We start from the raw sequence: 22,777 nt of genomic DNA, 5'->3' as shown, positions 1-22,777 counted from the left end.
TGACCAGGGTGTTGGAAGTACCGATACTCTTTGAAGCTGAAACAGCGTTATTAAACATTTTCCCTGATACTGCTAATAAACACCAACAGCGTTTTTGTATGCAAATGTTTATTGCGACCCGCACTCTGATCGCTAAAAATTGGAAGACCACGCTGGTACCAGGACTTGCTGACATTATTACCTTATTACATCGATACCAGAGACTGGCCTCTTTAATGGCAACTAAACATAATAGAATGACATCCTACTTTAAGATCTGGCAACCCTTCCTGGACTACTCAGCCGGATCTTGATCATTTTGACGACCTTATTGGACAGATGCGGAGTTCGGGCAGTGACCTGGGCTTCGTTGAGTTGCGCACTCCTCTAAAGGCTTACCTGTGATTGCGTGGTGAACAGACTCTTGACACTGAATATTGCCAGTTACATTGTCTATTTCCTTGTAATGAACTCCATGTCAGACACTTATGGGTGATCGGTATGAAATGGTATCCTAATCCCTGGGGGAGGGGGGAGGGTAAGGGGGGGGGGTTTACGTACATTTGTTAGTACATTTGTTAATTTGTTTACTATATGCAATTTCAGTGGATTACTGTGTTCTGTGAGATGTACTATGATGGTTATTTGTCACCCACTGAGGAAAGTTAATAAAAAACATAAATTAAAAAAAAAAAAAAAAAAATTTTCCTAGCTGACAGTGACAGCGCTTTCCTGTCCCTGGATCTACGGGAGCATGGTAAGTTCTGAATCCAGTAAGACTCAGAGGCTTTAGACCAGTGTTTTTAACTGGAGTTCATAGGGTTGGAATGGGATTTTCAGATCTGGGAGTTGTCTTATGTTTGTTTTGTACCCAAGAATCTCAGTTTTGTTGGAATTCAGATGGAATTTTTTTGTTCATTCTTGGACAGCTGCGAGACATTTACTAAACTTCTTTATAGCTGTTTGCAAATCCAGGACCATTGGTAGCACCAGCTGGACATCATCTATTTGGATAGAGAGAGGCTTTTATGTTAAAAGTCCAGATCAGTTGTGCCAATGGTTTGAGGCATGTGTGGAATAGCACTGGTGCTAGTATGGAGCCTTGGGAGAATCCACAGTTTAGTATCTATAGTGTTGATATGTGGTCACGCAAAACCTACTGTTTGCTGGCAGTCTGACAAAAAAGTTAAACCACACTAGGACCGTGCTGCATAGACTAGCTTCTGCTAGATGAGATAAGATGTTATGACCTTCGATGTCAAAAGCTGCAGAGAACTCGAATGGCACCAATTTTGCTGCCTGGCTCCTGTCATGATATCTCGGAAGTCCATCCAACAGGGCAGCTAAGACTACTATAAGGAGATAGGCACCATCATTCATATACTTAGGACATACTGTAGTGTTGATTTTTTTCAGTAAATGCCCTAACCAGGAAAATACTATACCCAATCCAAATCTGAAACTGCATTTCCCTTATGGGGACAGAGACATTAATACCACTTAGTCCCTTAAGTCTACTTTTAAATATCTTTTCAGGAACTGCTTCTGTAGTTTCTTTGCCACCTAGCTGCTAAATATATCACAATTCTGGAATAATTCATATGCTAGAGTCATAATTTTGCTAAGAGTTTCTTTGTCAAAGAAGTTAATTTTATGAAAACACACAAACATTTGACGATATTATAATGTTTAAGTAATGGTGAACTAGAAAAAATACAAGAATCGTTATTGTCCTGATATTTTTCTTTCCTGAAACAAATAACCTACAACTGTCATTAAAAAGAGGTCTACCAGTTCCAGTCCATTCTATGCCCATCTCTGGTAGGCAGCACAATTAATTCATGGCTAAAACTCCACATTACCCCAAAGGTAGTTTTGTCAAGTAATGAGGAGATATTTCTTTAATTTTATATACTATTTACCATGTGTACTATCACTGTTGCACAGTTACTCATCCCAAATCCAACAATTGCCAGAGACAATGATTAACGAAAATACAAAAACAAACAAAAAAAACCCCCCACATTGTACTTACCAGGACAAGGCATGTGTCTACTAATGAGAATGTCCCTGAACGACCAATGCCAGCACTGCAGTGAATTACTGCAGGCCCATGTTCAAGATTCAATGAACCAGACTCTCGGACTTTAAACAAAAAGTTCAGGAATGAAGCTGGGGATTCCGGTACACCAAAATCTGGCCATGTAGTATAGTGAAAATGATATATTTCCCTAACCTCTCCTGTCTGGGGAAAAAAATAAAAAGCAAGAATATCATACAGCTGATACAGTTTTTTGAATGACCCACATCTTAAGGTACACTTAAACGTTAACTTATAAAAACAATTGTTTAGTTATCTCTTCAGATGATTTCTGGCTGTTCATGGAATGGCTTTCTCTAAAGGAAAAATAATTTGCCTTTTATAGACTAATTCACTTTTTTCTATTTGTTTACAAATATTTAAGGTAATAGAAGACATTGACCTCTAATCAGTGAAACCAATTAAAAAAAAAAATTATCCCAACCAAGTTAAATTTTAGACTGAACTAGTAACCATTTTAGTATGCTTCTGTTAAACCTTTGTATGCACCTGGGATTTAGTTCCTGTAAGAAATTTTGTTCACCTTTATCATAAAAAGGTCAGTGTTCCCATGCAACAGGAAAAAAATATATACTATACTCAGCTTTTAACAAAATTGCTTGCTCCCATTTTATGCAACTATACATCCATACAGGATAATAATCAAGTCCAAGTGGTTAACCTAACGCACATCACTAGAATATTAGTGCCTAGTATTTCTCTTGGTAAGCGAAGAAAGTTGTGGTGAAAGGCAACAGCTAACAGCTTTCTCTGCCACTGCCTTTAACTGCATACAATTCCAAATTGGTCCCAGACTTATTTAATCCTTTAACCCTTTTCTGCACGAACACCTCTATCTGTTCTTTGAAAGGCAGCATGGCTCCTAATGCCTCCCTTCCTTGATAATCTAGCAGCCACATACTACAATGATGGAACTCACAAATTAGTATATGGGCCCAATGTATGATAGGGAAGTTTTGGAGAAGGAAAGAATAATAAATTCTTGAGAAGCTTCTCTCCAAAATTACCCTATAGTTAAGTTTTCTTATTTAAATACACTTATAACCCACCAATCCAAAGAACTTGGGAGTACATTTTTTTCAATAGTCAAAATTTTAAAAGTCCAAACACACAATGTATATTTTAAAAGACAAGAAACTATCAAGGCAGGAACTGTCTACTGAAAAATATATAGTGGAAACGCTTATTCAAAGGAGGTAGCCTCTCTTTCTTCCATAATGTCAGGAGACTATCTTATGCAGCTCAACTAAGAATTCTGTAACATGGGAGCCACGACAAGAAAAGCTCTAGTCTGACTGACTGGATATGACTGGGGACTGACTGACTGAAGCGTACTTGTTTTCAGAGGGAAAGGATGGCTTGGGGTGGAAGGGAGGGGAATTTGTAGTGCACTTGTGTTGATGCATCTGTTCCACTGCTTATTGGTGATGTCATTCTTGCTCTGTTGGAAAATTATAATAAAAAGCTTGGTAACAAAGGTGACCGAGTGGATGCTTCGATGACTCTGTACTTCAGTATCTCCGTCGGGATTGGATGTTCTGGAAGTTCTGGAGCCAGAGACTGGCTAAAAATCCTAACATCCTCGAAGCCCCGTATTTGGAACAAGGTTAGGATTGTACGATGCCCCTAAGCTGCAGCATCTTGTTCCACCCCACAGATTAGGGACCATGATTGATGCAGTCACCAACAGAGATCACCCGTTCTTTTTTTGTGATAATTTTACAAGTATTCTTTCTTTCTTTTTTTTTTTTTTTTGAAAGCACTGAAATGCTATCAAGGGCTTGTAAGGCAGCAAAGTAGAAATTCAAATAGTCCTTAAACCCACTTACCATGGGGTTTGACATTCTGATGAAAAAAATCTCTTCCTTTTTAAGAAGGTAGCACTGAAAAAGTGCTGTTTAAAGAATTATAAAGAAATTCACAGAAAAACAGAGAGAAAGGTACATGTCCGTGCTAGTGCTTGAACAAAAAAAAAAGATAGAGGGGATTTGCAAAGCAACACTTAGAGCAGAAATTCCAACAAGTAGAACAAAAGCTCTGCTAGCTAAGAGAGGTCTGTTTGGTGATACCAGATGTCACCCATCTGTCATGGCAGAGTCAGTACTTCTTGATCAATGGAAAATCTCTCCTTTCCTGCTGAGGAGAGAGATCACACCTGTCAATTCCTATTAAGAGAAATCTCCCGACCCATACTCCTAGAATATTCCAAGTCTGAACCTAACTAGTAAGCCAGGGTGAGGATCCAGACCTTGCCCAGCTAGCAGACAAAGCCTTAGAGAAGGAAGCATTTGTATTTTGGGGCCTAGACTCCTATAAACATATCTCTGGGGAAGTTCCCCTACACCCCCTCACAATGGGCTAGAGTTCACCATTGGTGTGCCTGGTTTTGATTACTATTTCCCTCTGGGAGCTAATATTAAAGCAGACCCTCCAGGCCGCTCAAGGGCCTCCAATATCAACTGGACATCTGTCTGCATGGATACTGATGCCCTTTATGCCATAGCACCAACACTGTACATTGCTCTCCCTATGTAACTGCTCCTCAAATATTCCAATGCCAATATGGCTTGGGAGGCAGGAACAAATTTACTCGCCTTCCCGGGATACCAAGAGATATATTGATGTCTGACATGGACTCTTGAAGACTGTTACAATTGCTAGGACTGTTGAGAGGATGAGCTCTCCTCACCATGGAAATGGTTTTTTTTTGCGGGGGAAGGGGGAGATTCATGATAGCCACCAGCATGTTCTCACTTCTAGCACTGGGCATCTGAGACCAAAGTTGATGCTAATTGGCCTTCACTGATGCCAGAACTGAAGTGGCTAAACCCCTCGCCTTCTTCACGTGGGAGGAAACAGATGGTTGTCTATCCCCCTCTTCCTTCCAGGAGCTTGAAGTCGAGAGGGTCTGATGACCTCTTGATGCCGATGCACCTTCAGCTGTCAGTGCAGTTCCTGTCAATGTCTCCAATGCTTATACAGATGGGCTAGACTTATCAATCTTAAAGTGCTTCTCCATTAGCTGAGCCAGGATAGATGCCCTCCCCTAGGGTTCATGGTTGTGCAAAGTACATCCCTGGATGTTATTACTGGCCTCCCAAACAGAGGATACATCTATTCTAGGGTCTGTAACAGACATGACCCTTTCAAACAGGGGGCATCTCTCAAAGTCACTGGTCTTATCCATTCAGGAATCTAACAAAAAAAGCAGCACAGCAAAATTATATATTGAAAAACTGCAAGCAATTCCACTTCTATGCACAGCCGCTGAAAAAGTAATGAGAACTTAGGAAAAGATTAACACACCTAACTAAAGGGAAGAGTCCACAGAACCCTCTGATGCAAGAATCTTGCCCTCACAGTAATCCAAAACATCACACAGAAGGAAACCTCTGGGCTCTACATAAAAGCAAGTTTGCTTACCGTAAACGGTATTTTCCATAGATAGCAGGAAGAATTAGCAATACTGTCTGGGATGTCATCCGGGCTGCCAGCTGGCAGAGCTTTTGGTGTGTGTGCCTGTGTGAGGTTTTCCGCATGGCTCTCAGCTTGCTCCAGTCCATTTCAAAGCGTACATGAAAGCAGGTTGACACTGTCTGGGGAGGCGGGCAGGTCAGCATGGCTAATTCATCCTATCTACTGAAAATACCGTTTATGGTAAGCAAACTTGCTTTTTTCACAAACAGCAGGGATGAATTAGCCCTGTCTGGGAGTCCCCAGCTGAAGTGTTGAGTGCAGAGGAAGTTCTTGGGGAGCAGGTATTGTTCCCCCACAGAGAAGAAAGGCGCGCTCAATACAGTCTTGTGTGGCGGACAGTCTCCTTATGTCGTGCTTGACTGAAGAATGGATCTTCCCATTTCAGCATCTGCCGCAGCCTGTCTGTCAAGGCAGAAGTGGGATATGAAGGTATGCAAGGAGGACCAAGTTGAGGCTTTACATATGTCCAGGATGGGCACCTCGTGCAGGTGGGCTATGGAGACCGTCACAGCTCTAACCTGATGAGCCTCTGGGGAAGCAGACAAGGCTTCAGACTTTTTATGGTAGTGGATACAATGGGAAACCCAGAACAAAAAAAAAGAGTCCTCTTGGAGACAGGAAGTCCAGGGGCATTGGGGTTGAAGGAGATGAAAAGCTGGGAAGCTCTGTGATCAGAGTGAGTCCGACGCTTGTACTAAGCAAGCGCATGTTTGCAGTGCAACGTGTGAAGCCGCTGTTCACTTTCATTCTTTTGCAGCTTCGGGAAGAAGGTCGGCAAGGTGATAATCTGGTTGAGGTGGAATGCCAATACAACCTTGAGTAGGCACGTGGGATGCATTTGCAAAGTCACCTTGTGATAGAATTCCAGGTATGGAGAGTAGTAAACTAACACTTGCAGCTCACTGACACACTGCCTATTTACCGATGTCTCGTCTTTTATTCAATTGTTTTTATTTTGAATTTTATGTACGTTCAAATTGTAAACTGCATAGAACAATTAACCCATTGTATAAGCAGTATATAAAAAATTTTAAATAAATAAATAGGTACTTTCAGTCCTTCCCTGGAAGGGTGTTGGAGTGCAGTCGTGTCTTCTTCGCCCTCTTCATGGCGAACTCAATGACCACTGATGCATGAGGAAGTTGGAGCACACTATAGAAGGGGGTCTGCTCATGCGAAATTTGAGGTTGGTCTTGCGCGACGTTGGCAGTCCAGAGAATGGGGGACTTCCGTGTCCTGCTCATCACTGCATCCAAGACTGAATGCGAGAGTAAAGCTGTCTGCACTGATGGTGCCTTGAAAATTTTTAGCATGCTGAGGACTTTCACCCGGGGGCCCAGCACCTTCCTGGTCTCAACATTAGGTCTGTTTCCCACCTTCTCTACGAATTTTGAGTAAGAGAGGTCTTCCGGAGGGGAGACTGGCTCAGGCCGCTCTTCCAGGGGGGTCTGAAGGGTAACCGGTTGAAGAGCCCAGAGAGGTGGATAGAGACCAGTGAGGTGAGATATGCAGGGAGCCCCGTGAAGGTGGGCGAACATGGAGCCTTGAGAGGAGAGGGAGCATGTGCTCTGCCGGGGGGCTTGTTTATGCCTTGCTGTTCAATCTTTGAGAGGAAGTGAATCAAAATCCTGGAAATTTGAGACATCACCTGGGAGGCCAAGGTGTCCTAGGTGGAGACGGGCAATGGTTCCTTTGGGGCGTGCCTCTTGGTGGTATTGCCTTATTATAGGCTTTTCGGTAGAGCCTTTCCTGTCTCCTAGACTATATTCTACTAAGATATTATCCAATCAGCTGTGCTTCAAACATCTATTACTTCATTAACTAGCAGAATGTCATATAATCATGTTATAATGCTAGAGTTATTCTCCTGAGGTTGGCTCCAAGCCCCTTCTCTCTGTTATATTTCTCTACTCTGATTACCTTTCTCTTCATTTCCAATTCCAAGTTATTCACCCTTGTTATAATGTAACTTTTTACCTTCTGCTCCCAATCAGTCTCCTCTTTTGAGGTTTGACTAGTTATTGTTAATGTACTATCGTTCTATGTAAACCGAGTTGATTTGATCTGTATCAAGAAAATCGGTATATAAAAACCCTACATAAATAAATAAATAAGGAGAATATCTGAGTCTGGACCTTTGTGATGAGAACCCATCTGATTCCTTGTAGGAATTCCTTTGCTCCGTTTGGCCAAGGGTTCCTGCAGGTGTGGTGTAGAAAACCTGTGTCGGGACACAAAAGACAAACTTGAGTAGACACGGGAAGACTGAAGAACCCGTGGACCCCACTTCTGAAGCAGGACCCGCATCTGAGTCCAGAAGGTCTAGAAGTGGAGCAAGATCCATTTGTTCCTTGGAATGCTGGTCTCCACTGCCAGAGGGTAATGTGGCAGGACTTTGCGTGGGGAAGCTGGTGCTGGGCCCTGGGGGACATGTGGCCACAGTCCCTGCAGGCGGCCTGGACATGGTCCGGACCGAAGAAGATATAACAATGGAGGTGCCCAGTCATGGACATGATCTTGCTGCACTGGCAGAACTTGAAGCCGTGGCATTTTCTGTCTGGTTTCTTCTCCCCCCCCCTTTTTTTTTTTTGTGTCGAGAGAGGGAGCTCCGTGTGCAACCTGCAGCGCAGAAGAAAAAAAAGACTGAGGCAAGCTGGGAGCTGTGCAGGAAACCACACGCAGGCGCACACATACTATGTGCTTGGAGAAGTTCCGCCATCTGGCCGCCTGGAGGATGTCCCAGATAGCAGGGCTAATTCATCCCTGCTTATCTATGTGAAAAAAGGAGAGATTGAAGAGGCACTCATATGGACACTGAACTATCAATTTCCTTGCAAGGCTCCATCTTAAGTCATTCATGTGTGAAGACTGCCATCTCTGCTTGACCTTTGAGAAACTTGAGTTCCAATGTTACTATAGTTTTAGTGGTAGATAAATGTAACATGCAACACTGTTTCATGTTCTGGAGCTGCTTTATAGCACTGAAAACTCAAATATCTCTTGCAAAAACCCAGTGGCCATCAATCAATGGCAACTATAAAAACTGATATGCCCATCAGTAGTGGGTGGCAAAACGACCACAAAGTTTGACATATCTTAATGACATTCTGGTATAATTACTAATTTTTGTTCTTAATTCTCAGTTGGAAAGAATCACATTTAGAAAACCATTTTCATGCAACCAGAGACACACTGGAATGTATTATGGTAACCAAATATAGCTATTTGTATTGCTATTTCTAAGTGAAAGCAAAGTGACTTACTTCTAACAAGGTGCTCTCCTTGGACTGCAGAACAAAGTAACCACACAAGTGGGTGATGTCATTTGATGGCACAGATGAAGAAAAAAGCTCTCAAAACCAACCGACTAAAACGTTTTAAGAGCATGTGTGAGTTCCCATGCTGCTGTACCCACATGAGCTACCTTAGATATTTCAAAGCTGAACTTCAACTTTGGGGATGTGGAAGGGATTGTGGGGCTGATTTGTTCTGTTGTCCATGGAAAACACCTGTTACAGGTAAGCAACTTTGTTTTCTCTGTGGACAAGCAGTAAGACACACAAGTGAGGACTCTCAAGCTAAGTGTCACATAAATATATTTTATTTTTATGTGACACACAGAGAAGTAGGAGGGAAGTTGAACTGTCTGGCCAATGTTGATATTATGGGAATCCTGCTGCAAGCAGTAATGTTTTGTAGAAGTGTGAATGGTAGACCAAGTGGCGGCCTTACAAATGTCTTGAATAGAGACTTGACCTATATGAGTAACAGAAGATGCAGTAACTCTTTATTGGTGCACTGTCAGTAAGAAATGCACTGTGTCAAAGATAACGTGCTTACTCAACACTTTTGGAGTTGGAGTTATATAAAGAAATAACTGAAGATTTTGTATGGTTTCATTCTATCCACAGTGGACTGTAGAAGAGCCCTACTGTTCTATGTACGAAGAATCTGCTCCATATTGAGAATGATTGAGGTTTTGAAAAGTATGAAGATTAATGGATTGGTTTAAATGAAACTGAAAAACTACTTTAAGCAAGAATTTAGGGCAAGTTCTCAAAATAATTTTATTTTGTAATATTTGTTTATAGGTTACCAGCACTTACAGCTCACTTACTCTGCATGCAGACATTATTGCTACAAAGAACAAAAACTTCCAAGTTAGTCATTTAACTTCTGTAGATGCCAATGGTTAAAATGGAAGTCTCATCAACTGGGAAAGAACTACATTGAGGTCTCACTGAGCAAGAGGTGTTCTAATTGGAAGTTTCAAATGGAGCAACCCTTTTATAAACCTTGAGGTCCATATTCAGACAGTCCAGATAGCAAAGTTAGCCTAATAAACTTATCCAGCTAACTTTGGAGTATATTCAATAGTGTAGCCACTATTTTGGCCCATCCAGACTTAGCCAGTTAACTTAGCCAGCTAACAACCCTTCCCAGTTACGCTCCTAAAATGCCCCTAACTTACAGGCCCATACAGTAAACTCCACGGGATAGCCAGTGCTCCAAGGTAAGCACCTGCTCTCCCAACGTGCACCCAGGCACCTCTTCTGGGCGCGCGATTCAGTATTTAAATTAGGGCCCGCGCTAATAAGGAGGCGTTAGGGACACTATCGCGTACCTAGCGCCTCCTTACTGGCAGAAGCAATGGTTGTCAGCGGGTCTGACAGCCGATGCTTAATTTTACCAGTGTCTGTTGTCAAACCCGCTGACAGCCACGGGTTTAGAACACGGACGCCGGCAAAATTGAGTGTCCGTCTTCCAACCCACGGGCAGATTTTTATTTATTTTTGGGGCCTCTGACTTAATATCGCTATGATATTATGTCAGAGGCCCCCTAGTCATCTGGAAACTTTCAGATTTAATCAGGTTTCCTTGAACTTTTTCCATCTCTGCAACCTTCTGTTCCATTCTAGTCATAGATGTTTCAATTTTCAAAATTCTGTTCTCCAAAATCTGATTTTTAGAAATACTTTCCTTCACCAATAAAGTTAAAGTAGTAATCAATTTTTCCATAGATGATATTGCTCTCCATATTTCTTCTAGGGTTATTTTTGACAAACTTAATTTAGGAGTTTCACAAACTACTCGTATTTCTCCTTCTCCCACTCATTCCTCCAGGGGTTCAACTCTTTTCCCTACTCGATGCTGTGCTTCGATAGTAAGGCCCCTGGGGCCCATTGTTACTGGGCTCTCCGAAGATAGTGCACATCCATCACGCCTTCTCTGGGTGCTTACCTCCAATGAAGCAGTTTTCCTCTCCAGCAGAGCAGCTGTAATCAGCTCGGATTCCAAAGTTCCCAAGCGGTGGTTCCAGAGTAGCTGGCACACCAGGGCTCAAAGATGTTTCAACGGCCAGGGGGCTCAGCGTCTGCTCTCCGCTGTAGCCACCAACTGCCCCTCCCCCTCTGGCAACGACTGCATTAGTCCGGCAAAAACCTCCTCGATTGAAGTAAGTTCTTTAATTTTTGCCTTACGTTTCATGTGTGGCATGATGTACCACACTATCCAGGGGAAAAAGTTTATAATCAAGATGAATTAGGCAAGAAAAAGGTTGATGGCCTCCAGAGTTCAAAGTTTGCCATTCATTCCTTGGTGGCTTTCTTAGTCTTACTCCAATTCAGCCCTGCTTATAAACAGAAAAAGCTCCTATTGCCCATGCAATGCCTTCTCAGCATGGTGTTTTTTGTCCAAACACTGTATGTTTGTTTATTTCTTTTTAAGTGCCCAATGAGGAAAAACTGGTTTGTATTACACCTCAAGACTGACTTTTCTAGTATTGGTATTTTTGAGAAGGAGCTTTCTTTTTCAGAGACAAAACAGAGCTGATACTTGAGCTGTATGCTCCTATACTTAACTGTCTGTGGAAAGACAGTCTCCCACACAAGCCACAGACAGCTGAATCATAATGGAGACCTGAGACATAGGTTGTCCAGGTCTTCGGTACCTATTTTCTATTGGTACTTTGCACATAACTTGAGAGAATTTTCCCCAGTTTTGGCAACTTACTTGCAATCTTTAAGGAGTCAGAGGGGAAAAATAATTTTGAGGGAGGCTCAAACACAAACAATAAAACAAAAAGAAAAATAAAGAACTTGAGAACAAATGTGGACAGGGGAGGAGCTAAGATGGCAGCTTGTGTGTAGTGCTCTTCGGCCGTTCCCGGAGGATTTCCTTTTTCCTGATGATTTAGTTCTAACATGCCCCCCAAACATAAGGGGAAAGTGCGAGTATTTCCCTCGATACCCCCCCTCCCCTCGGGACAGTGCACCATTCCCGAATGCACCACTAATTACCTGAAATTGGAGATGCCTTTCCCTGCTGACGGGTTCGGAAAGGGAGCCTCCATCTCGTCTGGGGAGTTCTCTCTGAGCCCTCCTGCGCGAAGGACTCCACAAGCGATTTCTTCTAGCCTCCTTCTGGAATTGGCGCTAGTGGATCTGAGAATGGAAACCTCAGAGCAAACTACAGAGGGAGCAGCCGCAGGTGGAACAACTTGAGAAGTAACAAGGCAAGGGAGTGAGGCAAATTCGGCGTCTGCAGACATCTTAAAACCAGGTTCCCCTGATGGCGATGAGATCATTTTAACTTCTATGATTAATGCATCAGCATCTATGGCTTCTGTTTTGAATCAGGAGCACTGGTCTCTACAGGCTACACTCCCTAAACCCGCTGTAGTTACATTGGACTCTCTCTGGGAACTGATGGCTCATCAGAATTAAGCTTTACAAAGCTGCTCCTTACAGATATCCCAGATTTCATCTAAACTGGAAACTGACTCAAGATCACAATTTCCAGCTTTTGGATCATTCAAACAGGATCCAGAACCTAAAAAGTCAAGTTAAAGAAGCACAGAAAGTACAGTCATCTATAGTCCAGGATTGTATTGCTTTAAATAGTAAAGTAGAATTGGTTGAGAATCATCTAAGACATCTTCATTTAAAATTCCTAAACTTTCCTGGATAGTTTGTGAACAGCCACATGTTACTCTTCGGAGATAAATGATTGAATTATTACACATTCCTCTGGATAATATTCCTTCTTTCAATAAGTTGCATTCCCTTCCTTTTCCACGCCCGAGAGATAATGTGGCATATCATCAACTGGATTTGAGGAATTTAACGGAACTCCTGGAGTCTTCTACTACAGAGATATTTGAGAGAGCAACTCTGTTGGTTTCATTTATTTATGAACAGGACCTAGGTGTGGTTATACGAAACTACTTTCAACACATGGGAGTCAATTTTATGGGCCACTTTGTCCAGATTTTCCCAGATCTGGCAAAAATCACACAAGAGAGGAGAAAAGGTTTCCTGGCTTTATGCCAGGAAACCCAATCTCTAGGCACAACCTTTCAATTAAGATAAACTAAATAATGCATTTGCAGGGGTAACAATGATATCTATATTTTCTTGCCCCTTAACTTAAATTGTTGCTGGATTCTCGTAGAAGGTTGTTGCCTACCTCTTCACCCACTGAGAGTTCTATTACTTAGACTAAAATATGGGTAAAATTAACAAATTAAGGTATTTACTAATCTGACCTATCATTTAGTGGCTCCTTTATTTTTTCTGCTCCTCCCCCCCCCCCAATAGAAATTTGTGGTCTGTATTAATATTTGTTTCCAATGTGATTACATAAAATTTTGTTTCTATTTTCTGTACAAAGATATGCTTTGTAATTGTTAAAATGCAATAAAAAAAAAGAAAAAAAAACAGAATTTATTTAAAAGAAAACCTTTGAAACTCATGAAAAAAAATCAGCAACAGAAGTGAGAACAGAGAATTTTCATGTCAGTACTAACAAGGAGAGAAAACTGAGGTGGCTTGTGCAGGGATGGCAGTGCGAGAACTCCTGAGCACACTCCTAAAGACTTTCCAGTCTGTTGGGCTATGAAAGCTTTTTTCTATGTCAATGCTGTCAGATGTCATTCACTTGTGTAGTTTGTTACTGCTGTCCAAGATGAAAAGTGTTTACAGCAAATAATTATGATTTTATTCAATCTGACTTGGCCAATTAATTTCCAATACTTACCTAAAAGTATTCTGGTGAAAGAAATTGTTATACTATTACAACCAAGTTAAACTGTTAGAAATAAGCAATAAACTGTATTACTACGTATCAAGACTTATGAATGTAGAATAAAGTAATCAGTAATAGCAACGTTGCAATTTTTTTTTTTTTTTAATTTCCTGCAGTTCTGCCTTTTATTGGGCACATAAGCTCCTTCTGCAGGTATGATTTCAAAGGCTCTTAACATAACTCTTCTATAGGACCAACATAAAATTAGCTAAAATTTTGGACCAGTCTCCAAACCTAACTACTGCTCCTAAACTTCTGCTTCACACAACCACTGACTAGCGGGGAAAAAAAGAACAAAGTAATGGAAACAAAAAGTACCTATTAATAATTAAGTAATGATAATTATTCCATACGTCTGTATAACAGTTTACAATTTTAAAAGCATGCTTACCTTGATATTTTCTAATTGTAACAAACGCACTGTATAATAGGATTTATCATCTTCTGATAAAAATTTCACAAAAAGCCCTGCTTCCATAAATGGCAAAATTCCCTCTTCCCGTGTTGGCCAGTACTGTGCACATTTTATCTGAATTCAAAAACATTTTGAAAACTGTAAGCTAATGAACAATGTAATTATCTAACAAAGTTACTGGACATATAGACATGTCTTAGTAGAAAAGTCAACAGTTTTAAGCAAAGGGAAATCTTGCCTTACAAATCTACTGGATTTTTATGAAGATATAAAGTTGAGCCAACTGATGTAGAGAACTGGAGAAATGACTTACCTGATAATTTTGTTTCCCTTAGTGTAGACAGACTCAGGACCAATGGGTTATGTGCTTCCCTGCTAGCAGATGGAGATGAAGTCAGGTTTCAAAGCTGACAACACCCTAGCCATTCAGTATACTCTTCAAAAGCCATTGTGGACATACTACTGAAAAACATGAATACTATTTAAGAACTTGATTAAAACTGGTAACCGTAACTACTCCAAACATTGAAACACTGAATCCCAGCAATATTACAGATGCCTAGATCTAGGGACAGGGTGATGGCTTACCCGAATCCTCTTTGGGATGGAGATCATTCCTTGGCACTGTTCATGGGAGCCGTGGGCAGGATTCTGAGTCCATCTGTCTACACTAAGGAAAATGAAATTATCAGGTAAGTAATTTCTCCATTTCCTAGCGTGTAGCCAGATGGGCTCAGAACCAATGAGATATAAAACAGCTACTCCCAAAAAGGGCGGGAGGCTGCCCATGGTCCGGCTAACACCGCCCTCGCAAAGGCTGCATCTTCTTGGGCTTGGATGTCCAAGCAATAGAACCTGGAGAAGGTGTGCAAGGAAGACAACGACGCTGCTCGGCAGATGTCAATGGGAGTCAGTAGCTTAGCTTCCGCCCAGGATACTGCCTGGGCCCTAATGGAATTAACTTTAACCTGAAGGGATAAAGGCTTCCCTCCCTCTACATAAGCTCCCATGATCACTTCCTTGACCCAGAGAGCCATGGCAGCTTGCAAAGCTGCTTCGCTTTGTTTCCTTCCACCATGAACAAACAAGTGGTCCATCTTGCGCACCGGTTCTGTACATTCTAGATATCGTACTAACAGCCTACTGATGTTTAAAGTGGTGTAGGAGGCAGTAGGCTTCCGAGTCCTTGCGTCTATCTAGGGACGGTAAGGAAATGGACTGGTTCAAGTGAAACTCCGAGACTACCTTTGGCAAGAAGGAAGGGACGGTGCGAAGCTGCAACATTCCTGGAGACAATCAGAGGAATGGCTCCCATCATGACAGCACCTGCAGTTCAGAGATGATACCAACCGAGCATATCGCCACAAAGAATAGTCTTCAACGTTAATAGGCATAGAGAGAGCACACAGCAGCCAAAAGGAAGGCCCTGCTAAGAAGTTCAATACTAGATTGTGGCTCCAGCCACTTTAAGGGAGGTGTTTAACTCCTTTTAGGAAACAGGCCAAGTCCGGATGTGTCAACAGAAGGGCTCCATTCACCTTGCCTCTGAAACAGGAGAGAGCCGCCACCTGGATCTTCAAGAAGTTGAGGGACAGTCTTTTGTTCAGGCTGTCCTGTAAGAATTCCAGAATCATGGGGATCTTGGTCGTCCAAGGGGGCACCCCACGTTCCTTGCACCAGGCCTCAAATATTCTCCAGACCCGCAAGTACACCAGGGACGTTGAGAACTTCCACGCGTGGAGAAAAGTGACGATGACAGCTGCTGAATATCCACGCATCAGGCGAGCCCTCTCAAGGGCCAGACCATAAGACAAAACAGAGTTGGGTTCTCGTGAAGAATTGGACCTCGACAGAGAAGGTCCCTGTGTGAGGGGAGGCATAGGGGGCTCTCCACTAGAAGCCTCCGCATGTCTGCATACCTCGGGCATTTGGGCCAATCCAGGGCCACCAGAAGAACTAATCCTCTGTGGCATTCGATCTTGTGATTGACCTTGCCCAGCAGAGACCAAGGAGGGAAGACATATAGTAAATCCTTTTCTAGCCAGGTCTGGACAAGGGCATTGATCCCTTGGGAGCGCTAATCTCTTCTGTGACTGAAGAATTGGGGGACCTTTGCATTATGAGATGTGGCAAGTAGATTGATGGCTGGGAGGCCCCAGGGATCTACTAGGAGTTGGAAGGCTCTGGTCGACAATGCCCATTCCCCTGGATCCAGACTCTCCCTGCTGAGAGTCTGTTCAGACATGTCGTTTCCTGTAATGTGGGAGGCAGAGATCCCTTGTAGATTTAACTCTGCCCATTCCATAAGGGAGTCCATCTCAACCCATCTCTGATAGAAGAGGGATAGTCAGCCCACCTATCTCCTTATCCTGTGGATGAGTTGACCAAACTTTCATTGGGTAGTTGGGTCGAACCTGAGCCCGAACCAGTTCCTCTTTTGGGTTGTCGCTCCGAAAGAACTGAGACCTTCCCAAGGGCCGAAATGTCTGAATTGAGTTTCTGTAGGGCCGGAAGCGCTAGGAGCCCCTGGCCCAACCCCTCATGGGCGAGAGGTGCTGTGACCTCTTTTTCTTATCGTCCAATAGCCAAGGCACTGGAGATTCACCCCCACTTACTGGCCAACTTTTCCAATTCACTTCCGAATAGAAATGATCCCTTAAAAGGCACTTTGTGAGGTTTGCCTTAAAGATCGCATCCGCTGACAAATTTTGCAGCCATAGCTGTCTTCTGACCAGCACCACTGAGGCTACTCCTCTGGCTGAGGTATACACTAGGTCTGAGCTTGCATCTCTGCTAAGAAGACTGCGGCGGGTTCCATCACCTCTCTGGGATGTGCTCCTGGGCTATCTGCCTCTCTGAAGAGAAAGCAGAAACGAACGAGCTACAAGGCACAACAGGAAGCGATCTGCAGCGTCATTTGCTTTTGCAATCAAAGGCTTGCTAAGGATGGACTCCAACTGCCTATCGGGTGCATCCTTCAAGGACGCTCCTCCCTCTACTGGGATAGTTGTTTATTTCGAGACGGTGCAGACCAGGTCGTCCACTTTCAGGAAACATAGGCGTTTTTTTGGCCACCGGTCCAGAGGGGTACAAGGCCTCCAAGGCCCGAACCTCCTTTAAAACCTGCTTCCGGGCATCCCACTCCAGGTCAGTCAATTCTGGACAGCTTCCAGCATCAGGGAAATAGCAAGAGGCTTTCCGTAGAGAAACCAGGATGGGGATTCCTCTTTGGTTCCAACACAGGATCCGGGAACTCCGAGTCTTCAGGGTCTGGGAGACCAGGGTCGGAAAATCATCTCTGTGGAAAAACTGTAGCATGGTCTGGTAGTACTCCAGGTCTGGAGTGATTTTCCCGTCCTCCAATGAGTCTGCATCCCCATCATCATCTGTGTTGTCTGGGTCCCTGTCAGGGATACCCTTAGTGAGGCAAGGTATGTCCTGAGGAATGTTGATAGGGCTGGGAGGATGAGGCCTTTCCAGCTGGAGCTCAGACCAGGCAGGTCAAGCAGCTGACTGCACCTGAACAAAGGCTTGAAGGCCCTGAGAGAATTCCACCCAAGAAAGGTTGCGGGGTCCATACCTAGCCCAGGAGGAACTGAGATAGGGGTCCGCTGAACTGCCCTATACTGGGGAGGACGCAGCCCCGGGATTGATCAGATCCGGGGTGCTACCAGATAAGATCTTGGCTGACCCGTCCTCTGACTGGGAGGGGCCGTGCTTGGAGCAGCTTTGAGTCCCCAGCCCTCCCTGGGCTTACTCACAGTGCTGACACAGTAAGGATTCTAGGTCAGATTGTGCAGCCCTATTATGACAGGCAACATAAAGGGAGTGTAGCTTGTGCTTCTTTGTTGCTGGAGCCATAGATCACTGTAGCTTGTACATTCAGCTGGTTAGCGCCTGAGCTCGAGCGCACACAAATCCGCCCAGACGCACTTAAGTATAAGCATCCAGTTTTGCACGAATGTATGCATGTACTTATGTGCGTGGTTTTGCACACAGGTGTGCTTGCACCTATGTGTGCGTTAGGCACACAACAGGGCCGGCCCGCACAGAGCATATCGAAGGTCAATAGGGGAAAATGGCACCACACCAAACTGCACACAAGAGGACGCCACCAACCTGCCATGTAGAGTGCCCACCAAGTCTGAAGCGGGGCCTAGCCCATCAGGGGGGGACCACTCAACCTGCTAGGAAACCCCCTTCCCCAACGGGATGAAGAATGTTGCCTGTACAGCATGCTGAGCAAGGCGGCCAGAGGAAAGACTTACCAAAGCCCTTCCATGTCTCTGAACTGGAGGAGTTCTTTACTTACCTGGGGCTCAGCACTTACCGGCTGAGTACAGAGTGTCTCCAGCTACAGGAGGGGGGGCCATAGGCTGTCACCGCCATGGCTCTGCTTCCTGCACCCACTGCCTTTCAGTTGCTTCAGCAGCAAAGTCCATGCCGGGAACTGGCTAGCGGACCAATGCACACCTCAGAGATCTCTAAAATCACCTCAGGAATTCTCATCTGGGGGAGGGCCCTTTTAGGTATCACCGCAGGAGAGCGGGGCTTGATCTTACTCAATTTAAAGGTAAAATTACTCTTCTAAAGAGTACTGTATTCCCGATAGGGAAGCAACAATCCACATCTGCTAGGAGACTGAGAGATACTAAATGGCTGAGGTCACTACAGGGGTATATCAAGGATGATGTCAGCTTTGAAACCTAGCTCTATCTCAATCTGCTAGCAGGGAAGCACATAACTCATTGGTCCTGAGTCCATCTGGCTACATGCTAGGAAACTGGATTTTCAGAAGGCATTTTGATAGAGTCCACCATGAGAGACTTCTCAGGAAATGAAAGAGACAAGGGATAGAAGCCAATGTCTTATTGTGGATTGTAACATATAACAGTAATGATGGGCAGAAAAAGACCAAAATGATCCATCCAGTCTGCCCAGCAAGCTTCCCAAGGGTAGCAACTGCCGCTCCGTGCAGGTTACCCCCAAGGCTTTTATATTTATTTCATCCTCCAGCCTTTAGTGATCCACAGTGTTTTATCCCATGCCCCTTTGAAATCCTTTACAGTTTTAGTCTTCACCACTTCTTCTGAAAGGGCATTCCAGGCATCCACCACCTCTCCTTGAAGAAATATTTCCTGGCATTGGTTCTAAGTCTTCCTCCCTGGAGTTTCAAATCGTGACCTCCTAGTTCTACTAAATTGTTCCAATGGAAAAGGTTGTTGACAATCATGGATCATTAAAACCTTTCAAGTATCTGAAGGTCTGTATCATATCAACCCTGCTCCTCCTCTCCTCCAGGGTATACCTATTTAGGTTGTTCAACCTCTCCTCACAAGTCATTCAATGGAGACCACCCACCATTTTGATTGCCCTTCTCTGGACCACCTCCATCCTGTCTCGGTCTCCTTTGAGATACGGTCTCCAGAACTGAACACAGTACTTCAGGTGAGGCCTCACCAAGGACCTGTACAAGGGGATTATCACTTCCCTTTTCTTACTAGATATTCCTCTATACAGCCGAGCATTCTTCTGGCTTTGGCTACTGTTGTGTCACACAGCTTCGACTTCAGGTTATTAGATACTATCGCCCCAAGGTCTCTCTCCTGCTCCATGCACATCAGCCCTTCACCACCCAATGCACCCCAGATGCATGACTCTGCACTTCTTGGCATTGAATCCCAGCTGCCATATCTTTGACCACTCTTCCAGCTTCCTTAACTACCATTTCATTCTCTCTACTCCTTCCGGCGTGTCAACTCAGTTGCAGATCTTAGTATCATCCGCAAATAGACAAAGTTAACCTTCTATCCCTTCTGCAATGTCGCTCACGAAGACGTTGAACAAAACCGATCCCAACACCGATCCTTGTGGCACTCCACTTAAAACCACTGTCTTTTCAGAGTAGGTTCCATTTACCATCACCCGTTGTCTAGCCATCAACCAGTTTGTAATCCATGCCATCACCTTGGAGCTGACTCCCAAGCTTCTCATTTTGTTGATGAGTCTATGTGGGACTATATCAAAAGCTTTACTAAAATTCAAGTAAATTACATCAAGCGCTCTTCCCTGATCCAGATCTCTAGTCACCTAAAGAAATCAATTAGATTCATCTGACAGGTGAATCCATGCTGCTTCCGATCGAGCAACCCACTGGATTGTAGATAGTTCACTATCCTTTCCTTCAGGAGAGTCTCCATTAATTTTCTCACCACAGAGGTGATGCTAACCGGCCTATAGTTTCCAGCCTCTTTTCTGCTCCCATTCTTGTGAAGCGGGTCCACCACTGCTCTTCTCCAGTTACTAGGCACTACACCCTTTTCCAGGGATCTATTTAACAGGTCACACAGTGAACCCACCAGCACATTTCTGAGTTCCCTCAGTATTCTGGGGTGAACCTCATCAGGCCCCATGGCTTTGTCCACTTTCAGTTTTCTTAGCTCTTCCTATACATTATCTTCCGTAAATAGAGTTTCATCTACTCCACCCACTTCTACAGTCTTGATAACAAGTGACAGTCCTTTTCCAGGGTCTTCCTTAGTAAACACCGAACTGAAGTATTTGTTTAATATTTCTGCTAATTCTTCATTACTCTGCACTCATTGATCCTTATCCCCTTTCAATTTTACTAAACCACTATGGACCTTTCTCTGATATCTGAAAAATGTTTTGTCACCTCGCTTTATCTCCAACTTTTTGCATTCTTGATTACTTTTTTCCATCTCCCTCAGTTTCGCCAGATAATCCTCTGTGTTCCACTTTTTGGGATCCTTTATATTTCTTAAAAGCTGCTTTTTTTGCTTTTATTACATCAGCCACCTCCTTTGTGAACCAGATTGGATTCTTATTTCTCTTACTTTTGTTTACTTTTCTAACAGATTTGTTGCTTTTGTAATTGCTCCTTTTAGTTTGGCCCACTGCTGTTCGACCTCTCCCATTTTCTCCCAGTCTTCAAGTTCTGCCTCCAGATATTTCCCCATTTCTACAAAGCTGTTTTTTTTAAGTTCAAAACTTGGGTCTGTGTGTGACTTCTCCAGATCCTGGTTAGAAAACAGGAAATGGAGGGTAAGACTAAAGTGTCAGATTTCCAAATAGAGAAAAAGTCATTATTAGATCTATGCTGTTAACTGTTCATAAATGATCTGGAAAAGGAAGTCAGTAATATGATCTGAATGGAAGATGAAATTTAATGCAGAAAAGTACAAAGTGATGCACATAAGTGAAAATCTCAATAATGTTGGGTTCTGATTTAGGAGTCACTAACTAGACAGAGGACCTTGGGCTTGGAGTCCATGTGGACAAAACATTGAAATTTTCAGCTTAGTAAGTGGCAGTCAAAAAACAAAAAAAAAAAAACAAAAAAACAGATAGAATGTTCTGAAAAAGAATGGATAATACAATGGAGCAACACATTGTCTCTATGATGATCTATAATGCAACTGCACACCAAGTAGTGTGTGCAGTTCTGGTCACCCCATCTAAAAAAACCCAAACACCCTCCCCCCCCCAAAAAAAAAAACAAAAAAATACCACATAGCTTAGAGAAGGTGCACAGAAATGAGAAATTTTATTTTATTATTTTTTATATACCGACATTCGATCTGCGATATCACATCGGTCTACATTCAGGTACTTCTACTTAAGACAGTTGAGAGGGGACATGATAGAAGGAACAGAGATCGGGGGATATCACTTTTTGAAGAGGCAGGAACTATGGTTTATTGTTGTGATTATCTGTAACCATTTTTAATGTTGATAAGTATTTTATTTATTTATTTATTATTTTTATTATACCGAGTTTCATGATATGAATCAATTAACAATGTGAATAACTGCAGAGAGTAACATAGTAGAAAACATTTCCCAATTCGACATCAAATATAGTAAGAAACTTAACAAATAAAAACATTATAACAATATTTAGGATGTGAGTAAGTTACAAAAAAACAAGGAAAAATAACTAGGAACTGAAAGGGGAGGAAATTAAAGAAAGAATATTAACATTTTAGCCAACTGTATCAATTAATAAATATGTATAAAATTATAAAATATAGATGGGTAGGAAAGATTGACCAAATATGAATTGTTGTGCAGTATAATAATATGTTGTTGTCACTGCGTGTGAAGTTAGTGGGTTTTTGTTACAGTTCACTAACTTTTGTGTTTGTGCTGATGTGTGGAGAATTTAATCTGATGTGTGCAGAATTTAATCCAGTTCTGGGAATGCTTTTTTAAAAAGCCAAGTTTTTAGTCTTTTCCTAAAAGTTGGAGCGCATGGTTCTTGTCTTAAGTCCGGGGGGATGGAGTTCCAAAGGATTGGACCTGCTGATGAGAGAGCTCTTGAACTGTAGGATTTGTGTTGGTAGGTTTTGGCATGTGGAACCTGAAGTGATTCTTTGTAGTGTTCCCTGATGGGTCTGGCGGATGTGTGTTTTTTAAAAGGGATTTGTAGGTCGAGTTGAGTGTGTTGATGGATGTTCTTGTAGATAATCATGATGGTTTTGTACATAATTCTGAAGTGGATTGGTAACCAATGAAGGTCTTTGAGGATGGGGGAGATGTGGTCGATTTTCCTGGAGTTTGTGAGGATTCTGGCTGCAGCGTTCTGTACCATTTGTAGAGGCTTGGTGTAGGAAGCTGGGAGGCCTAGTAGTAAAGAATTGCAATAATCTAGTTTGGAGAAGATTATTGCTTGTAGGATTGATCTAAAGTCATGCGCG

The 22,777-nt window shown here is 43.0% G+C and overlaps 1 protein-coding gene across 5 annotated transcripts in view; it reads right to left on the bottom strand.

Annotated features, from left to right (window-relative positions):
* PTPN2 (protein tyrosine phosphatase non-receptor type 2) overlaps nucleotides 1-22,777 on the bottom strand; it is a 182,980-nt gene that overhangs the window by 81,057 nt on the left and 79,146 nt on the right. For 4 of the 5 annotated variants that reach the window (XM_029590949.1, XM_029590947.1, XM_029590948.1 and 1 more), the window contains 2 exons: nucleotides 14,034-14,171; nucleotides 2,015-2,224 (listed from right to left, as the gene is read on the bottom strand). In XM_029590949.1, the coding sequence (XP_029446809.1) occupies nucleotides 2,015-2,224; nucleotides 14,034-14,171 (348 nt within the window). The remainder of the gene's footprint in view (nucleotides 1-2,014; nucleotides 2,225-14,033; nucleotides 14,172-22,777) is intronic. The other variant, XM_029590950.1, reaches the window with a different exon arrangement.

The sequence above is a fragment of the Rhinatrema bivittatum genome, chromosome 2 (assembly GCF_901001135.1).
Source record: "Rhinatrema bivittatum chromosome 2, aRhiBiv1.1, whole genome shotgun sequence".
Taxonomy (NCBI): Eukaryota; Metazoa; Chordata; class Amphibia; order Gymnophiona; family Rhinatrematidae; genus Rhinatrema; species Rhinatrema bivittatum.
Note: the sequence above shows the minus strand (reverse complement) of the source record. Positions and strands in the feature narration are given on the sequence as shown.